General features: G+C 40.2%; 1 protein-coding gene across 2 annotated transcripts in view; it reads right to left on the minus strand.

Moving 5' to 3' along the window:
• smchd1 (structural maintenance of chromosomes flexible hinge domain containing 1) overlaps positions 1 to 13520 on the minus strand; it is a 36315-nt gene that overhangs the window by 5126 nt on the left and 17669 nt on the right. For both annotated transcript variants that reach the window (XR_013488255.1, XM_033638740.2), the window contains exons 18-39: positions 13255 to 13332; positions 13025 to 13144; positions 12800 to 12944; positions 12404 to 12506; positions 11783 to 11855; positions 10248 to 10387; positions 9923 to 10051; positions 9585 to 9809; positions 9231 to 9373; positions 7129 to 7214; positions 6926 to 7044; positions 5302 to 5463; positions 4509 to 4637; positions 4308 to 4387; positions 3975 to 4132; positions 3116 to 3231; positions 2950 to 3011; positions 2450 to 2537; positions 2100 to 2231; positions 1829 to 1984; positions 1601 to 1727; positions 828 to 947 (exon numbers count right to left, since the gene is read on the minus strand). Coding sequence is in view for 1 of the 2 variants with exons in the window: in XM_033638740.2 (XP_033494631.2) it covers positions 828 to 947; positions 1601 to 1727; positions 1829 to 1984; positions 2100 to 2231; positions 2450 to 2537; positions 2950 to 3011; positions 3116 to 3231; positions 3975 to 4132; positions 4308 to 4387; positions 4509 to 4637; positions 5302 to 5463; positions 6926 to 7044; positions 7129 to 7214; positions 9231 to 9373; positions 9585 to 9809; positions 9923 to 10051; positions 10248 to 10387; positions 11783 to 11855; positions 12404 to 12506; positions 12800 to 12944; positions 13025 to 13144; positions 13255 to 13332 (2691 nt within the window). In the remaining variant the exon portion in view is untranslated. The remainder of the gene's footprint in view (positions 1 to 827; positions 948 to 1600; positions 1728 to 1828; positions 1985 to 2099; positions 2232 to 2449; positions 2538 to 2949; positions 3012 to 3115; positions 3232 to 3974; positions 4133 to 4307; positions 4388 to 4508; positions 4638 to 5301; positions 5464 to 6925; positions 7045 to 7128; positions 7215 to 9230; positions 9374 to 9584; positions 9810 to 9922; positions 10052 to 10247; positions 10388 to 11782; positions 11856 to 12403; positions 12507 to 12799; positions 12945 to 13024; positions 13145 to 13254; positions 13333 to 13520) is intronic.

The raw sequence follows: 13520 nt of genomic DNA on the forward strand, positions 1-13520 counted from the left end.
GTGTTCCAGAAGCAAATGAGGCGGGACCGGTGTGACGCAACAGCGTTGGCCTCTAGTTAGACTTACAACATATGCGCCGGCAGTGCTTTCTAAACAATAACAATAGCATAACATGGCAGTAACAATCATTTACTGAACCAGTTGTCTGGCTGCTGATCTCTCCCTCTGTTCTGAGGGTAAGGAGCTTCCGTACCTCACAGTCTACTCAATTTGCAGACTTTTTCAACTGCTGGTCTTCTTGAGTTAGCTGCTAACTGCTTTTAACATCTGTCAGCGTTGGGTCGGACACATCACACATGGTCAAAACGTCACACTTGTCCCATCCTGCTGACTGTTTAGCACCATTACTACCTCTGCTGCCGGCTTAAAGGATAGACAACTATGTGCACTCATTCTGTGACCGTACCTTTTATTAAGTATGATGAGGCGAACTAATGGCGTGACATTCCTGCCTTGAATAGACAGTGCAAAAGGGGCTTGTAATAGCAGGTATCAAATGTCTGGTTTGATTCAGTCTTGTTTACTTATTCTTGGATCGGATAGTTCCTTATACAAATTACACTTTCTGATTTTAATTGGACAATTGCTTGTGTTTAAAGAACAATTAGACAATAAGCATTTAAGAATTTTGGCTTCTCTGTAAATGGTGAGCACATTCTTTAATGTAACGAGTTTAAAAAAAAAATACTGTGTTGTTGTGTTAAACTCACTTATTGATTGGCTCTGATACGACATAAATTTCAAACTATACCTTGCTCCACACATTTTGTCTGGTGCCACTCAGCATTTTAGCTCATTTGAGAAAGAAAGTGGAGATAAAATCTTACTTGTCAGCATTTGAAGGAGTTCACCATATGTAGAAAAGGTTTCTTTATACATAGCAACAGTAGTACTGAGCTCTTCTTTCTTCCTGGACAGCTCAGACACTTTACGTTGGTTCTCTACATCTAAAACAAAAAACACACAAATGGAAAAACTTTGAGTTAATGTTTCGTTTAAGAAAATTAGAAATGAAACCATTGTAGATAGTTCTGATTTTATTTGCCTAGTGTTTTTCTTTCAGATATCTGTCTTTGATGAGTAACCAAATTTTGTTTTTTTGTTTTAGGGAAACAGATCATGGTTTAGGTTAAAATAAAAAGATTTCTTTCAAAAAAGGATTTCTGGGAGAAAGTTGTGAAGGTTTACCTCTCCCACGTGCTACCAACATGGGCACTGCGTAGTGCAAATGGCAAAAAACTAAGACTGTTAACCACCAAACCTCAGCGACAGAAAAAGTCTGTACCATCACAGGCCTTTTAGGGCTAAAAAGAATATAGAGTTCCTCATGAAATGCTGCTTTTTAATGCTGTAAATACCATAAATCAAATTTGATTCACCTCCATTGTTTCGCCATAGTGACATGGAGCAAATAAAACCAAAACTCTGCATGGTCAGATACCACTAATGGTGAGTGAGTAAATTAACACTCTTTTTGTTGTTTTAACTACCAAAATCTTATTTTCACAAACGTAGGTTCTACATATTCACTTAAAACTGCTGACCATGTAATCACTTGTCAAATATGAGTCATTTTCATGCACCACGTTTTAAATCATACCATTGTAGAAATGGAAGGGGAGCTCAAAAGGAGCCAGGGCCGTAGGAAGCATTGACACTTCAGAGTTGAAGAGGAGGATGTATGTACTTCCATCCTCACCAGGGCTGTTCTCCATGATAGCCAGCCTCTGCGCACAGAAATGACACAGTTATCATACGTGTGATGTGCATCACAGCGTCACTCCATAATAGAGGCTGTGATGTGTCCTGTGACAAAACGGTAACTCACGGGGATGTGGGCCTTTCCTTCTACCAGGCTGATTTTCAAGCTTGTGTTTTTGCCTTCGAACAAAGGGAGGCTTTTGTTGCCGTCTCCATTTGAGTTTTTTATAGAAATGACCACATTCCCCTCCAGGTCCTGCCCCGCTGGGTTTCCATATGAATCCTGGAATCAGTCAAAGCAACTCAATCAGGCTGATTATCAGCTGATGAACATCTGAAAGCTGTTTCTGCTCTTCTACATGAGGTAAACATTAATCCCTCTGAGGATATAAGCTCACCATTATCCTCAGAGTCAGATTGTCCACCAAGGTTCTGTGGGCAAGGACCTTACTGTGGGAAACAACTGGGGCTTGTGGCTGAGAGTCAGGACCCAGTTTGACAGGTTGATTGGCCACCACATTTATAGGAATCTAGGAGACAGGAAACAGTGCTAGGTTTAGTCATTCCTCTCAGTGAGTCGAGTTTAACGACCTACAACCCCTGCAACGATTCAGTGAACAACTTTTCTGTAAAACAATTAAGAGTCAACAATGTGAATACCATCTCCACGTGATTTGAAGTTGTGTTGGGTGTGTGGAAATAACTCATTAAGGAGCTGTGATGTTTCCAGATGTTATATTCAACCAACCTGTTTACTGAGTAGGACTTTTGTTTTGTCTATTCGTAGAGAAAACTGGATGATGTGCTTTCCAACCTGCTCTGGGATCTCTTTGTCTCTGCAGCAAAGAGAAGAAAAGCAACATTTATGTTTCTGAAAGAAATAATTACCGTTAAACAGAGCCAAGCCATCAGTTTTCCCCGTTTCTAGTATTGCTAAGCTAACCGTGCTTGCAGTAATTTCATATTTTATGTACAGAGATAGATAACAATGGTATCAAATGTTCTGCAACTCAGTCAGAACAAAAACAGACAGGATGTAAAAACATTTTAAAGATATTTTTTTTGGGCATTTTTTGCCTTTAATGGACAGGACAGTCAAGCGTGAAACAGGGAGAGAGAGAGGGGATGACACGCAGCAAAGGGCCACAGGCTGGACTCAAACCCGGGCCGCTGCGGCAACAGCCTTGCACATGGGGCGCCTGCTCCACCACCAAGCCACCGACGCCCCGGGATGCAAAAACATTTTACCTGAAGTAAAAACGGTCTTTCGACTCGTTCTCCTTGGGTTTGCTACACTTCATCTCAGTGGCCTAGACAAAAGAAGGAGAAGAATATCACTTAATAAATAAGAATTTAGTTTAAAAGAAAGGCAAATAAATATCAGGGACAGTCCTTCTGTTTGTTTGACTCTTACCGTTTGTGGAGGCGTGTTTTCTGCTTGCGCTCCCTTCCACAGCAACATGGAGGCAGCAGCAGGGTTTAATGTCGTAATCGGGCTTCCTTCATCAGACACCACGATGACAGAGAAGACTGAACAGACACACACAGCTGCCTTTAGTTTGTTAAGAGATGCTAAAGCAGTTGCATTTTAGCCTCGTTTCCACCAAACACTTTTGTTATGGTACCTTTGGACCAAAAAGTAATCCTTCAGACATGGTACTTAGACCCTATGTCTGTTTAGCGTTTCCACCACAAACAGTACCCTTTAATGTGGCGGGCTTGTTGTCACTCACTGCTACATCCAGCACTCATTGTATTTCCTCATAGATGGAACGTATGCACCTTGTTTACTATCCACAGAACGAGTAAAAAAATAGCGGGTTTGTGCATTTAGTGCTTCTCAGGCAAGTGCAGCTGGCTGGAGCCCACAGGAACGACAATCCACAATGCTTTTTTTCTAGTGAGAATTGGGATATATGTAGTTGTAGTACGAAGTTCATATTTTTAAACGTTTGAATATCCACTTAATTAAAGTCTGTGCCATCCAAGAGAAAAAAAATGAAGTAATGGTCAAAGCTGTAATCAACTGACTGCAGTGTTCACAGCTCCACCTTTTAGTACCAGATCTGTGTGCTAGGTACCCCAACAGAAGGGGGCCAAAAATGGGGACGGAACGGTTCATTGGTACCATCCACAACTTTTCACAATGGAAACGGAAAAAATGGGGATCGAAGTGAAGTGGGCCGCACTGCACTGCTCGATGGAAACGGGGCTATAGTGGAACAAGAGCTTCACAGTCAGAGAAAACACAGAGATACAATAGAGAAACAAACCTGGAAAGACACCTCCAGCAGGAAACTTGGCATTGGTGTTATACTCCACTGACAGGCTGACAGGTTTGGTGGGATCAGGGATGATAGTGAGATTCACTGATGGACCTGGGATGGGTTTCTGGTTGAGTGAGCCTCTAAACACCAGCTGATAGTACCCCCTAGTGGAACAAGAGGGCAATAACACTCCTATGAGTAGCTGGTGGGAAATACTGTCATGCAGAGTATTGGAAATGTGGACGACTGAGGATACAAATGATAAGGGACACTGCTTTTATGTCATTATGATGGAAAAAAATGCTCCCTTTTCATATTATATTTTAAAGTGACACTCACTTTGGTCCACTCATACTGTTAACAGTGAAAGAGGCTTTGCCTTCTTTGTTCACAGGTCGTGAGGTAACATCTGCCGTCACCTAAAACAACAAGAAGCTCTCATTTCATATAAATCAGACATTCCTGACCATTACTGACTTTCTGAAAAGTATGGACGGAACAGGGTAAATAGAGTATGTTTGCATTTCTTGTGAAGCTAACCTTCAGTGTTGGAGGTGAGGACTTCAAATGTACCACAACCCTCTGGTCTATGCAGGGGTTTCCCCACTCGTCACACAGTTGGACGATAAATGGTGTGCCGATGCCTTGGTCATTCAACACCTGCAAAGGCTAACAGATACCAAACAAAACACATAACATAACCAGTGTTGGTTTGGTTAAGAAAAATTATGACTAAATATGTTTGTCAACAACTTTTTTCCCATCATCCATAAAAAATCATTACACACAGAAATCTTACACACTGATTCTGATGCATTTTATTGTTCTATTCGTTGCGAAAATTCGCAATACATGCCAAAATGAAAAGACACATTCCCTCCTTTATCTGTCTCCAATGGAGTTACATATCTGGCTGTCATCACTCCCTCACTGTCTTTCATTTGGCACCGCAGCTCCATGAAGGGGAGGAGCTTTCCTCCCTCTGTGTGCGGTCCATTTCCTCCTCCTCTTCATCATAATCCATGTGAATATTACTATTTGACCTGTTGAACATGAGCTATCAGAGTTATGAAATGATTCTGTGCCCCCCATTCTTCTGTCGTGTCGTGGCTGTGTCCTGCCACCACATTTTCCGCACTGATTCTTAATCAAACGTCTCTAAACACCTGGCGAAATGATCACTAAACTAAAAGCATCAATCAAGAGACAGGAAATGAGGGGAGATGACATGCAAAGGTCCCCTGGCGGACTCACACTAGGGAGGTTGTGATTACATGGCCAGTTTCTTAATCCCCTAGCCTACCAGGACTCCCCAGTAAAAATCTTTTCTTACCTGCTTTGGCCCACTGACTAGTTTAAGCTGTGCAGGGACGCCAGCAGTCACTTTGACCATGACGCGCTCCACAAAGCTCCTGTAGGTGAAGCACATCACTTTGCTGCCAGGAGCTCCAGACTGGAAACGCACCCCCGTTACCAGGACAGACTTGCTGCTCTCCTGATTTTAACAAACACAGTGAGGATCAATATATCAGTAATTATCAATACAGATACACAGTTATGGAAGAACTATTCAGGTGCTTTAATGAACACAGTGTGAAGGAAAATGATAGACATATCAGCAGCAAGATGTACTTAAAATTAAAGTATGGAGCAAATGATTGAAATAATTGTTAGTTGCAGCCCAAATATTCTATATAGGTTTTTAAAATTCAAATTAAATGGTAACCTAAATTCACTACACCAAAAGTTGCAACTCAGTTATGGCTGCTAAACAAAAAATTACAATAAATTGAGCAGCATAATCATCAGATTTGCTGCTGTATATCCTGCGGAGGAAAACACTGCCATCTAAGGAGTGCATAACCAGCTTCTGATAATCTACAGCAAAGCCCTCACACTACCTGTATATTCAAGGGATGTAAATTTCTGGAGCTGTACCAAACTCAGAATTATGTCAGTTGACTCACATTTGGCTGTTCAATGCGTATATTCAACTATTTGTTCCTTTTTCCCATACAGAGTATTTGAGCATATCATACTGAGAGTTTGAACAGGGTTTAGTGGGACGTTCAGTGTGACAGTGACATTCACACAACATAGTCAACAAGCTAACTACGCTTGGAAATGTGAAACATTTTTTGCTGACACTAAATATCAAGCAAAAGCAAGTGACTGTGTTGTATTATGTTGCTATGAGCTGTAAATTCACCACTTCCAAGCAGAAGGCAGAGGATAATGCTGTTTTGGAGCCTCACCAAGCACATCCTCTCCTCCTCCTTTCTCTGTGTCTGCAGCTGCCTGTACCAGAGAGCAGTGTGAAAGCAAGCACCGCTTACTATGATGCAAAATCTGGGGACCAAAATGTCCCTAGAATTTAACTGCACTCTGACCAGCACAAAAAAGGACTGCTTAACTTGAAGCAATCTCAGTTGACTGAGGGGTCTCTGATTGATGATCTGAATCTCTGACCTTTAGGAGGCGGCCCTACAAATTTCCAGGGAATGAATCAATTATATCCAGCTCTTAGAGCAACAAAGCCACTTCCCTCAGTCAGGAACGCTTCTGATGCCACCCAAGCAGAGAAGAGAAAGCCTTTTTGAATTTTTTATGGTCGTAGAAAAGGGTGAGATAGAGGTGATCTCCTCACCTGGGCTGTCACAGTTTGCAGTTAAAAAGATGGTAATAGCCTCATGTCACTCATCGCTACATCAGAAAATACATAGGATATTTGGACCCACAACTGGCTACTAAATATTCAGAATATTTACAAAAAAATTAGATTAAAAAATTATAATAATACTAAAATAAAATAAAGGCAACCTCATAAAGTTTGGAGAAAGCTGAGACAGAGTAAAGACAGCATTAGTGAACAACTATATTGTACTTCTGTGCTGAACAACACATTTATTTCTACAGTCTCAGTGAAATTTTCCTTTAAGTTTGTGTCTTTTTCCCACCTGCCATGTAAAGACGATGGACGATTTGTCCAGATCCTCCGCTTCCACAGTCATGTGGTTCTTACAGGTGGATGTGAGCGTCTTGGTTGGATTACCATATTGGTCCACAAGCTCCAAGTCTGCATACAGAGAAAGAGGTGTGTCATCTCATGTGCAACCATGACCTCAAAAATAAGATTTGGGGTGATTAGGTTCATACTCACCGATGTTTCCAGGTAGGATTTCACCCAGTTTCACTGTGGTTTGGAGAAGAGTTGCTTTCAGCTGTGTTGGTTCATCTGGACGAGGCCTACACAACAAACAAGCGGGGATGTAGACTTTAAAAGGTACCGTACTGAATATTAAAGGGAAGTTCAACATTTTAGGAATGTTTTGCTTTCTTGCTGAGAGTTAGGTGAGAAAAAAATCAATGCTACTCTTCTAGATTGGCTCTGTCTGAACCACAGTGTGTTGTGTGTTACAGTTTTTGTACATACCAAAATCAAAGGACGTGTTTTAGTTGGTGAGCTCAGCCAATCAGCTGCAATACCACTACTTTAAAAAAACAAAACAGCTGCATACTAATAACCCTGTATGGATGTGAAATGCTATCATTGTTGTACTGTCAGGGTTAGAATCAGAATCAGAAATACTTTACTGATCCCTGAGGGGAAACTGTGAATCACTCTGATGTAAAGAATAGAGAATTATAAACGGTAAGAATAAGAGAATAAAACAGAAATATGTAAATATAAAGCAATAAAATAAAATAGAAATGAAAATGTGCATTAAAATAAAAATAAAATGTGCATTATGCTGCAGTGTTTAACACCAGTACTTAAGATATTAAAAATATTAAACATATTATATATCATCACTGTGCTGAGGCTTTAAGTGTGGAAAAAGATAATTATAAATTATAAATGCAGCAGGTGAATGAAGTCTATTGACTCAGAGTGGCTGACACTCTGAGGGAGGAGTTGTCCTAGGGCTGGGCAATATGAAGATATTATATCGTTATCAAGATATAAGACTATATATCGTCTTAGATTTTGGATATCGTTGTATCGTAATATGGCATAAATGGTATTTTCCCCTCGATTTAAAGGCTGCATTACATTACAGTGATGTAAATTAATCAACTCACCAAACTTTTATTTGTTTTAATGCTTGCCTTAACCACTTAGTCATTATTGTGTTAATATTTTCTGACAAAAAAAAAGCAAAGAAAAAAAAAATCATTGTTATGTTCGATTTTGTCTCCCAGTCCTAGCATTAATAAAGTAAAAACATTGTAATACAATATTCAGGACATATTGCCCAGCCCTAACTTGTACAGGTTAAACCCTCTGTTAAACGTGATGGGGTGTTAAAATTGGCTACACTAGTGCCACTTGGGATGTTCCTAAAAAACAATATCCCTGAGTAGTCGACCAATCTAAAAATAAGAAAGCATTCTAACAAACAAACAAAAAAAATCTAAATTGAGCACAAGTCCACAACCAAATTGTATTTTAAATGCTGCTGAAGTGTGTGGCACTTTGCACCATGCATTATGAATTACCAGTTTCCTACAAAACATAACAACTCACTAAGTATATATTTACTGAGTATTAAATGTCCTGACTCATCTCCATTCAAAAACACACACTCCCGCAGTAACTCTCAGGCAGGGGTGTGCATGCAAATACGTCCAGCCTTGCTGGGATCTCGTGTGCGTCTAAAACCACAGCTGCTGTCATCGCTGCATCTACAAATGCAAATTAAGACTTAGTCATGCAAAGTGAACGCCATCTTTCAACAACATCCAGATATGCAGACGACCTCTCTGGGCCAAGCTCATCTGAGATGGACTGAGACAAAGTGGAAAAGTGTGCTGTGGTCTAAGGAGTCTACATATCCGATTGTTTTTGCACGTCATGTCCTCCAGGTTAAAGAGGAAAAGAACCATCCAGATTGTTGCCAGTGCAAAGTTAAAAGAGTGTTAGTGTCCATGGAATCATGGGTAACTTGGACATCTGTGAAGGCACCATGAATGCTGAAAGGTACATACAGGTTTTTGTTCAACATATGCTGCCATCCAGACGAAGTCTTTTTAAGGGACATCATTGTCATAGTCAATCATTGCACTCTGTTTTTTATGTTTCACACAGCGTCCCAGTGTTTTTGGAATTGGGGTTGTATATTAAACCTATAGACATGTGAGTATCCATCCTCTCATCTAACTCTTGGTAAGAAAGCAAATGAGCATATTTCCTTAAAATTAACCAATTCCTTTAAGCTTACAACCACTAAATGACAGCTTTGAGTCAGGTAAGTGTCTTACGCAATGCTGAAGGAGACAGAGACACTGTGGTCTTGGTAGGACACCTGGTAGAAGCGCTCTGCCCCCACCTGCGTGGGCACCTGCACATCGGGCAGCTTCCCCTGGACCAAATCTTCCATATTTACATCTCCTGTCCAGTTAACCTAAGACACAGTCAGAGTACACAATGAAAAGTTAGCAATAAGCTGAGAGACGCTCAAATACAGTGACTCTAAATGTCTGATTTATTGAAATATGGTTTATTTTATTCATCACAACACAGCAAAAACCACAGCTAAAAGAAAAACACTCTCAAAAATCTGCCAACCAAAATCAACACCTGCAAAACAGGATGGTATATGATACTAAACAAACCTTGATCCTGGAGGCTATTTCAGCAGTGTGAGGGACCTCTCTATCCGCCTCATCATACAGTTTATAGAACAGGTTCTCCAGCAAGGCTCCGGCCAGCCATTCTATCTTTTCATCGTTTCTAAGCACCAAGTTCTCATCATCCTCACTGCAGAGCTCCATCCTGGCAACTCTTGTGCCGGGCACCACCTCCAGCTCCCTCATGACCAATGCAATCTTCTTCTGACTCTGGTGGTAGAACAAAGAGGGGGATGGAGACATGAACAAATTTTTAATCAGGGAATGTTCTACGAAGCAGGAAGCTTTATTTTCTGTTGTTTTTTGTTTTGTTTTTTACTTACAGGCATGTCAAAATGAGCTTTGAGGTATTGTGGTTCTCCCTTGATTATTTTCAGGTTTATGGGCTTTGTCACAAGCTGTCCAGCTCCTGTGGTGCTACAGTCAGTTGTCACTGCTGGAAACCCTTCAATCTGTTTCAAAAATAAAAGGATACGTATGAGTTAACCAACGCAGAGTTACAAGAGTGGGGCGTGAAAGATGAAAACATTACCTTAAAGCATATTTTAGTTAAAATGAAAACATCATGAATTGGCAATCAAAAGCAGAGAAGACTCTTGAGTTTTATAAATTTTAACACAGGCACCGAATTATTTCTCACAACTGTACCTGGCAGCGAACGTTCTGTTTGGGGTGAGCAGTGATGTTTCCAGCCACATCATGAATTTCAACATTAAACGTAACAGGGTCTCCATTCTGTACCCTGATTGGGTTCTCTTCTGGCTTCACATGGAGGGAATGTGGATTACCTGAAAAACATTGTCATGCAGCTGAGAGACTATTGAGTGTCAACTGTCAACGGGCATACTGTTCACTGTCAAGTTGCAGTTACAGTTTACATCCATGTCTGTCCAGACTCATATGTAGCCATGACAGCAGACAATGCTTTAAATATGGATGTTGCTGTAAAGAAGCCACAAATTCTAGCACATGGATGCTTCACACACGTCTTCAACCCGGCAGCACAGAAGATCTAAACACAATGCCAAGGAGGACACCTAAAATTAGAGTCACCAAATCGCTATCTGACCAAATATCTCCCCATCTGTTTCTGACTTATGGTGCTGAACAATGGCCAGAAAACCTTTTTTGCAGAACATTATGATGTCACATTGAAGTTGACCTTTGACCTTTTGACTATAAAACATCATCACTTCATTATTTTATCCTATTTTTTGTTTATTTGAATTTTTGTTATAATTTGTGTATGAATTCTTAAGTTATGGCCAAAAACATGTTTTGTGAGGTCAAAGTGACCTTTGACTGCCTAAATCAAATCAGTTCATTGCTGAGTCCAAATGGACATTTGTGCCAAATTTGAGGAAATTCCCTCAAGGCCTTCTTGAGATATCACATTCACAAAAGTGAGACGGACACAAGGTCACAGTGACCTTGGCCTTTAACCACCAATTTCTAATCAGTTCATCTCAAGTCCAAGTGGACATTTGTGTGAAATTTGAAGAAATTCCCTCAAAACGTTCTTGAGATATTGTGTTCACAAGAATGACACAGACAAGGCCACAGCAACCCTGACCCTTGCCCACCAAAAACTAATGAGATCATCAGAGTCCCAGTGAACATTTGAGCCAAATTAGAAGAAGTTCCCACAAGGTGCTCTTGAGATACCACGTTCACAAGAGTAAGATGAACAAGATCACAGTGACCCTTGATCACCAAAATCTTATCAGTTCATCACTGGGTCCAAGGGAATGTTCCCAACATGCACCCATTGCCTCAAGACGTTTGTATTTATGAGAATAAGAGGGATGGGGTTTAAAGTGACCTTGACCTTTGAACATCAAAATGTAATCAGTTCATTCTTAAGTCCTAGTGTTCTTATATTCTGTGTTTGTGATGTGTATGGGCATGTACCCCCACAGCACTCAGGTGAGGTCGAGGCTTTATATAAACGTGGTGGCCAGGTGCCAGACCATAAGCATCAAGATCCAAGAAACACAGCACCAAAAAAAAAATGCAAATATAAAGAGGCAAAACGCAAAATGAGAGTGAATTGGGTGTTAGCTTTAACTTCAACTTTTGCTTGTGAGACTGTTTACAAAAAGTAACCGACAATCCTGTGGATTATACCTTTAACCAATCAATATTATTTATTGCTCTAGATGGATAAATAAACGGGATCTTACCAGGAAGAAGACTGATCTTGATAGTCTGTGTGTCTTTCTTCAGGCCAGGCAGGGTTACTTTCAGGTCATATGTCTGCAAAATAAAATACAGAATGGAAATAAATAATAATAATAATAATAATAATAATAACTTTATTTGTATTGCACTTATCTAAACAAGGTTGAAGTGCTTCACAAAACACTTGATAATAAAACAATAAAAATATAGTTACAACGATAAGAACAATAATGAGAGCTAGGAAAACAGTGCGTAGAAAGGCAAACACAAATGTTACAAATCAGGCATTACAAAAAAACATTGCTGTAAAACTAAGTTTCAAGCAATAATTAAAAACCAGAGCCTAACAGAGGATAACAATTGTTGTGTCTCGGGTGTCAAGCAGTTGCCGTTTGTGTCAAATGTTGTACTCTTGTCTACAGGGCTGACATGTGAAACTTCTGTTCATGACTGCACTGTTGATTTTACTGCATTACTGAAATCCAGGTCCTTGCGCAATACTGACTGAAACATGCTTTTTGTATACACTCTTATTCCTATTTATATATTATTATACATTTTGCGTCAACCTTTCTAGTGAGCAAGCAAGCTAATGTCTGAGATGAGAGCATCATTTTTCTCACCTTCGACTGCTGGTAATTCAGGACTCTTCCTAATGCTTTGACACCTCTGATGGTGAACGTGGTGCCATTGCTGTCCGCTGTCTCGTAACTCAGGTCCAGGCCACTGAATGATAATGATAATGTTATTGGAGCCAGAGCTGACTCCCACATTTGGCAAACTAAACAAGTAATGACAGTTACGAAAAACTGAAGATACATGACAGAAGCATACAAATGATCAATCAAACAAGTTACATAAACTTGTTGTTGTTAGATAACAACCACATGTCAAAACCCTTTTCAAACAATAAGCAAAGACGGGACTGCTTAATGAGATGTCCAGTGAAAACAAAGAAAAGACAACAAAACTGGGGTTAAATGTTTTCTGACAGTTGGAGTTAAAATGGAGTGACCCACCTGCATTTGAGTACAGGTTTGAGATCAGGAGGAGGGGTCGCTGAGTGGTCATAACCGTCTTTTATCAGCAGAGGAATGTTGAATGGCACTCCCACATGAAGAGTGGAGTTCACTGCACCGATCAGGAATTTCTCAGCACTGCCCTCTGAGAAGGACAAAAACAGTGGAAGTGTATAACTGGGGCATCCAGAAAGGATGATAAATATGTTCTGTTGTTTTCCTTACCAGTGATGGTGAAGTTGAGTTTGAAGCTTGGAAGCTCTCTGCCTCCGAAGGAGGTAGCATTACTTTCCTTTAATATAGTGACCAGCAACAGAGTATACTTTCCCAGGATGGTCAGTTTCTCTGCCAAAGATGGGATGTTTGCAAAACTGATACTTGTTCTGATACAAAAAAAACAGGGCATGCAAAAAGTATTCGATAATGAAAAGGTTGACAAATAAAAAGAGATGTACCACTTTCTTTGAACCAGAAACCCCACTGGGCTGAATGCTGGGCAACACAAAGGGAAATCTCTTGAGCTCCTTTGGGACCTACATATACAAGAAAAGTCGAGTTTACTACAACATCCAGAGGCAAAAAAAACTCTGTTACAATTGGTATACCAGAAGCTGAACAACAAAGAATTAGAGAGAAGAGCGGGAACAAAGTAGAGCCACAAAAAAGGCTGAAAAAAATGAAGTGGCAATAACTTTTTAAAGTAATTTAACAAACATAAATT

The sequence above is a fragment of the Epinephelus lanceolatus genome, chromosome 20 (genome assembly GCF_041903045.1).
Source record: "Epinephelus lanceolatus isolate andai-2023 chromosome 20, ASM4190304v1, whole genome shotgun sequence".
Classification (NCBI taxonomy): domain Eukaryota; kingdom Metazoa; phylum Chordata; class Actinopteri; order Perciformes; family Serranidae; genus Epinephelus; species Epinephelus lanceolatus.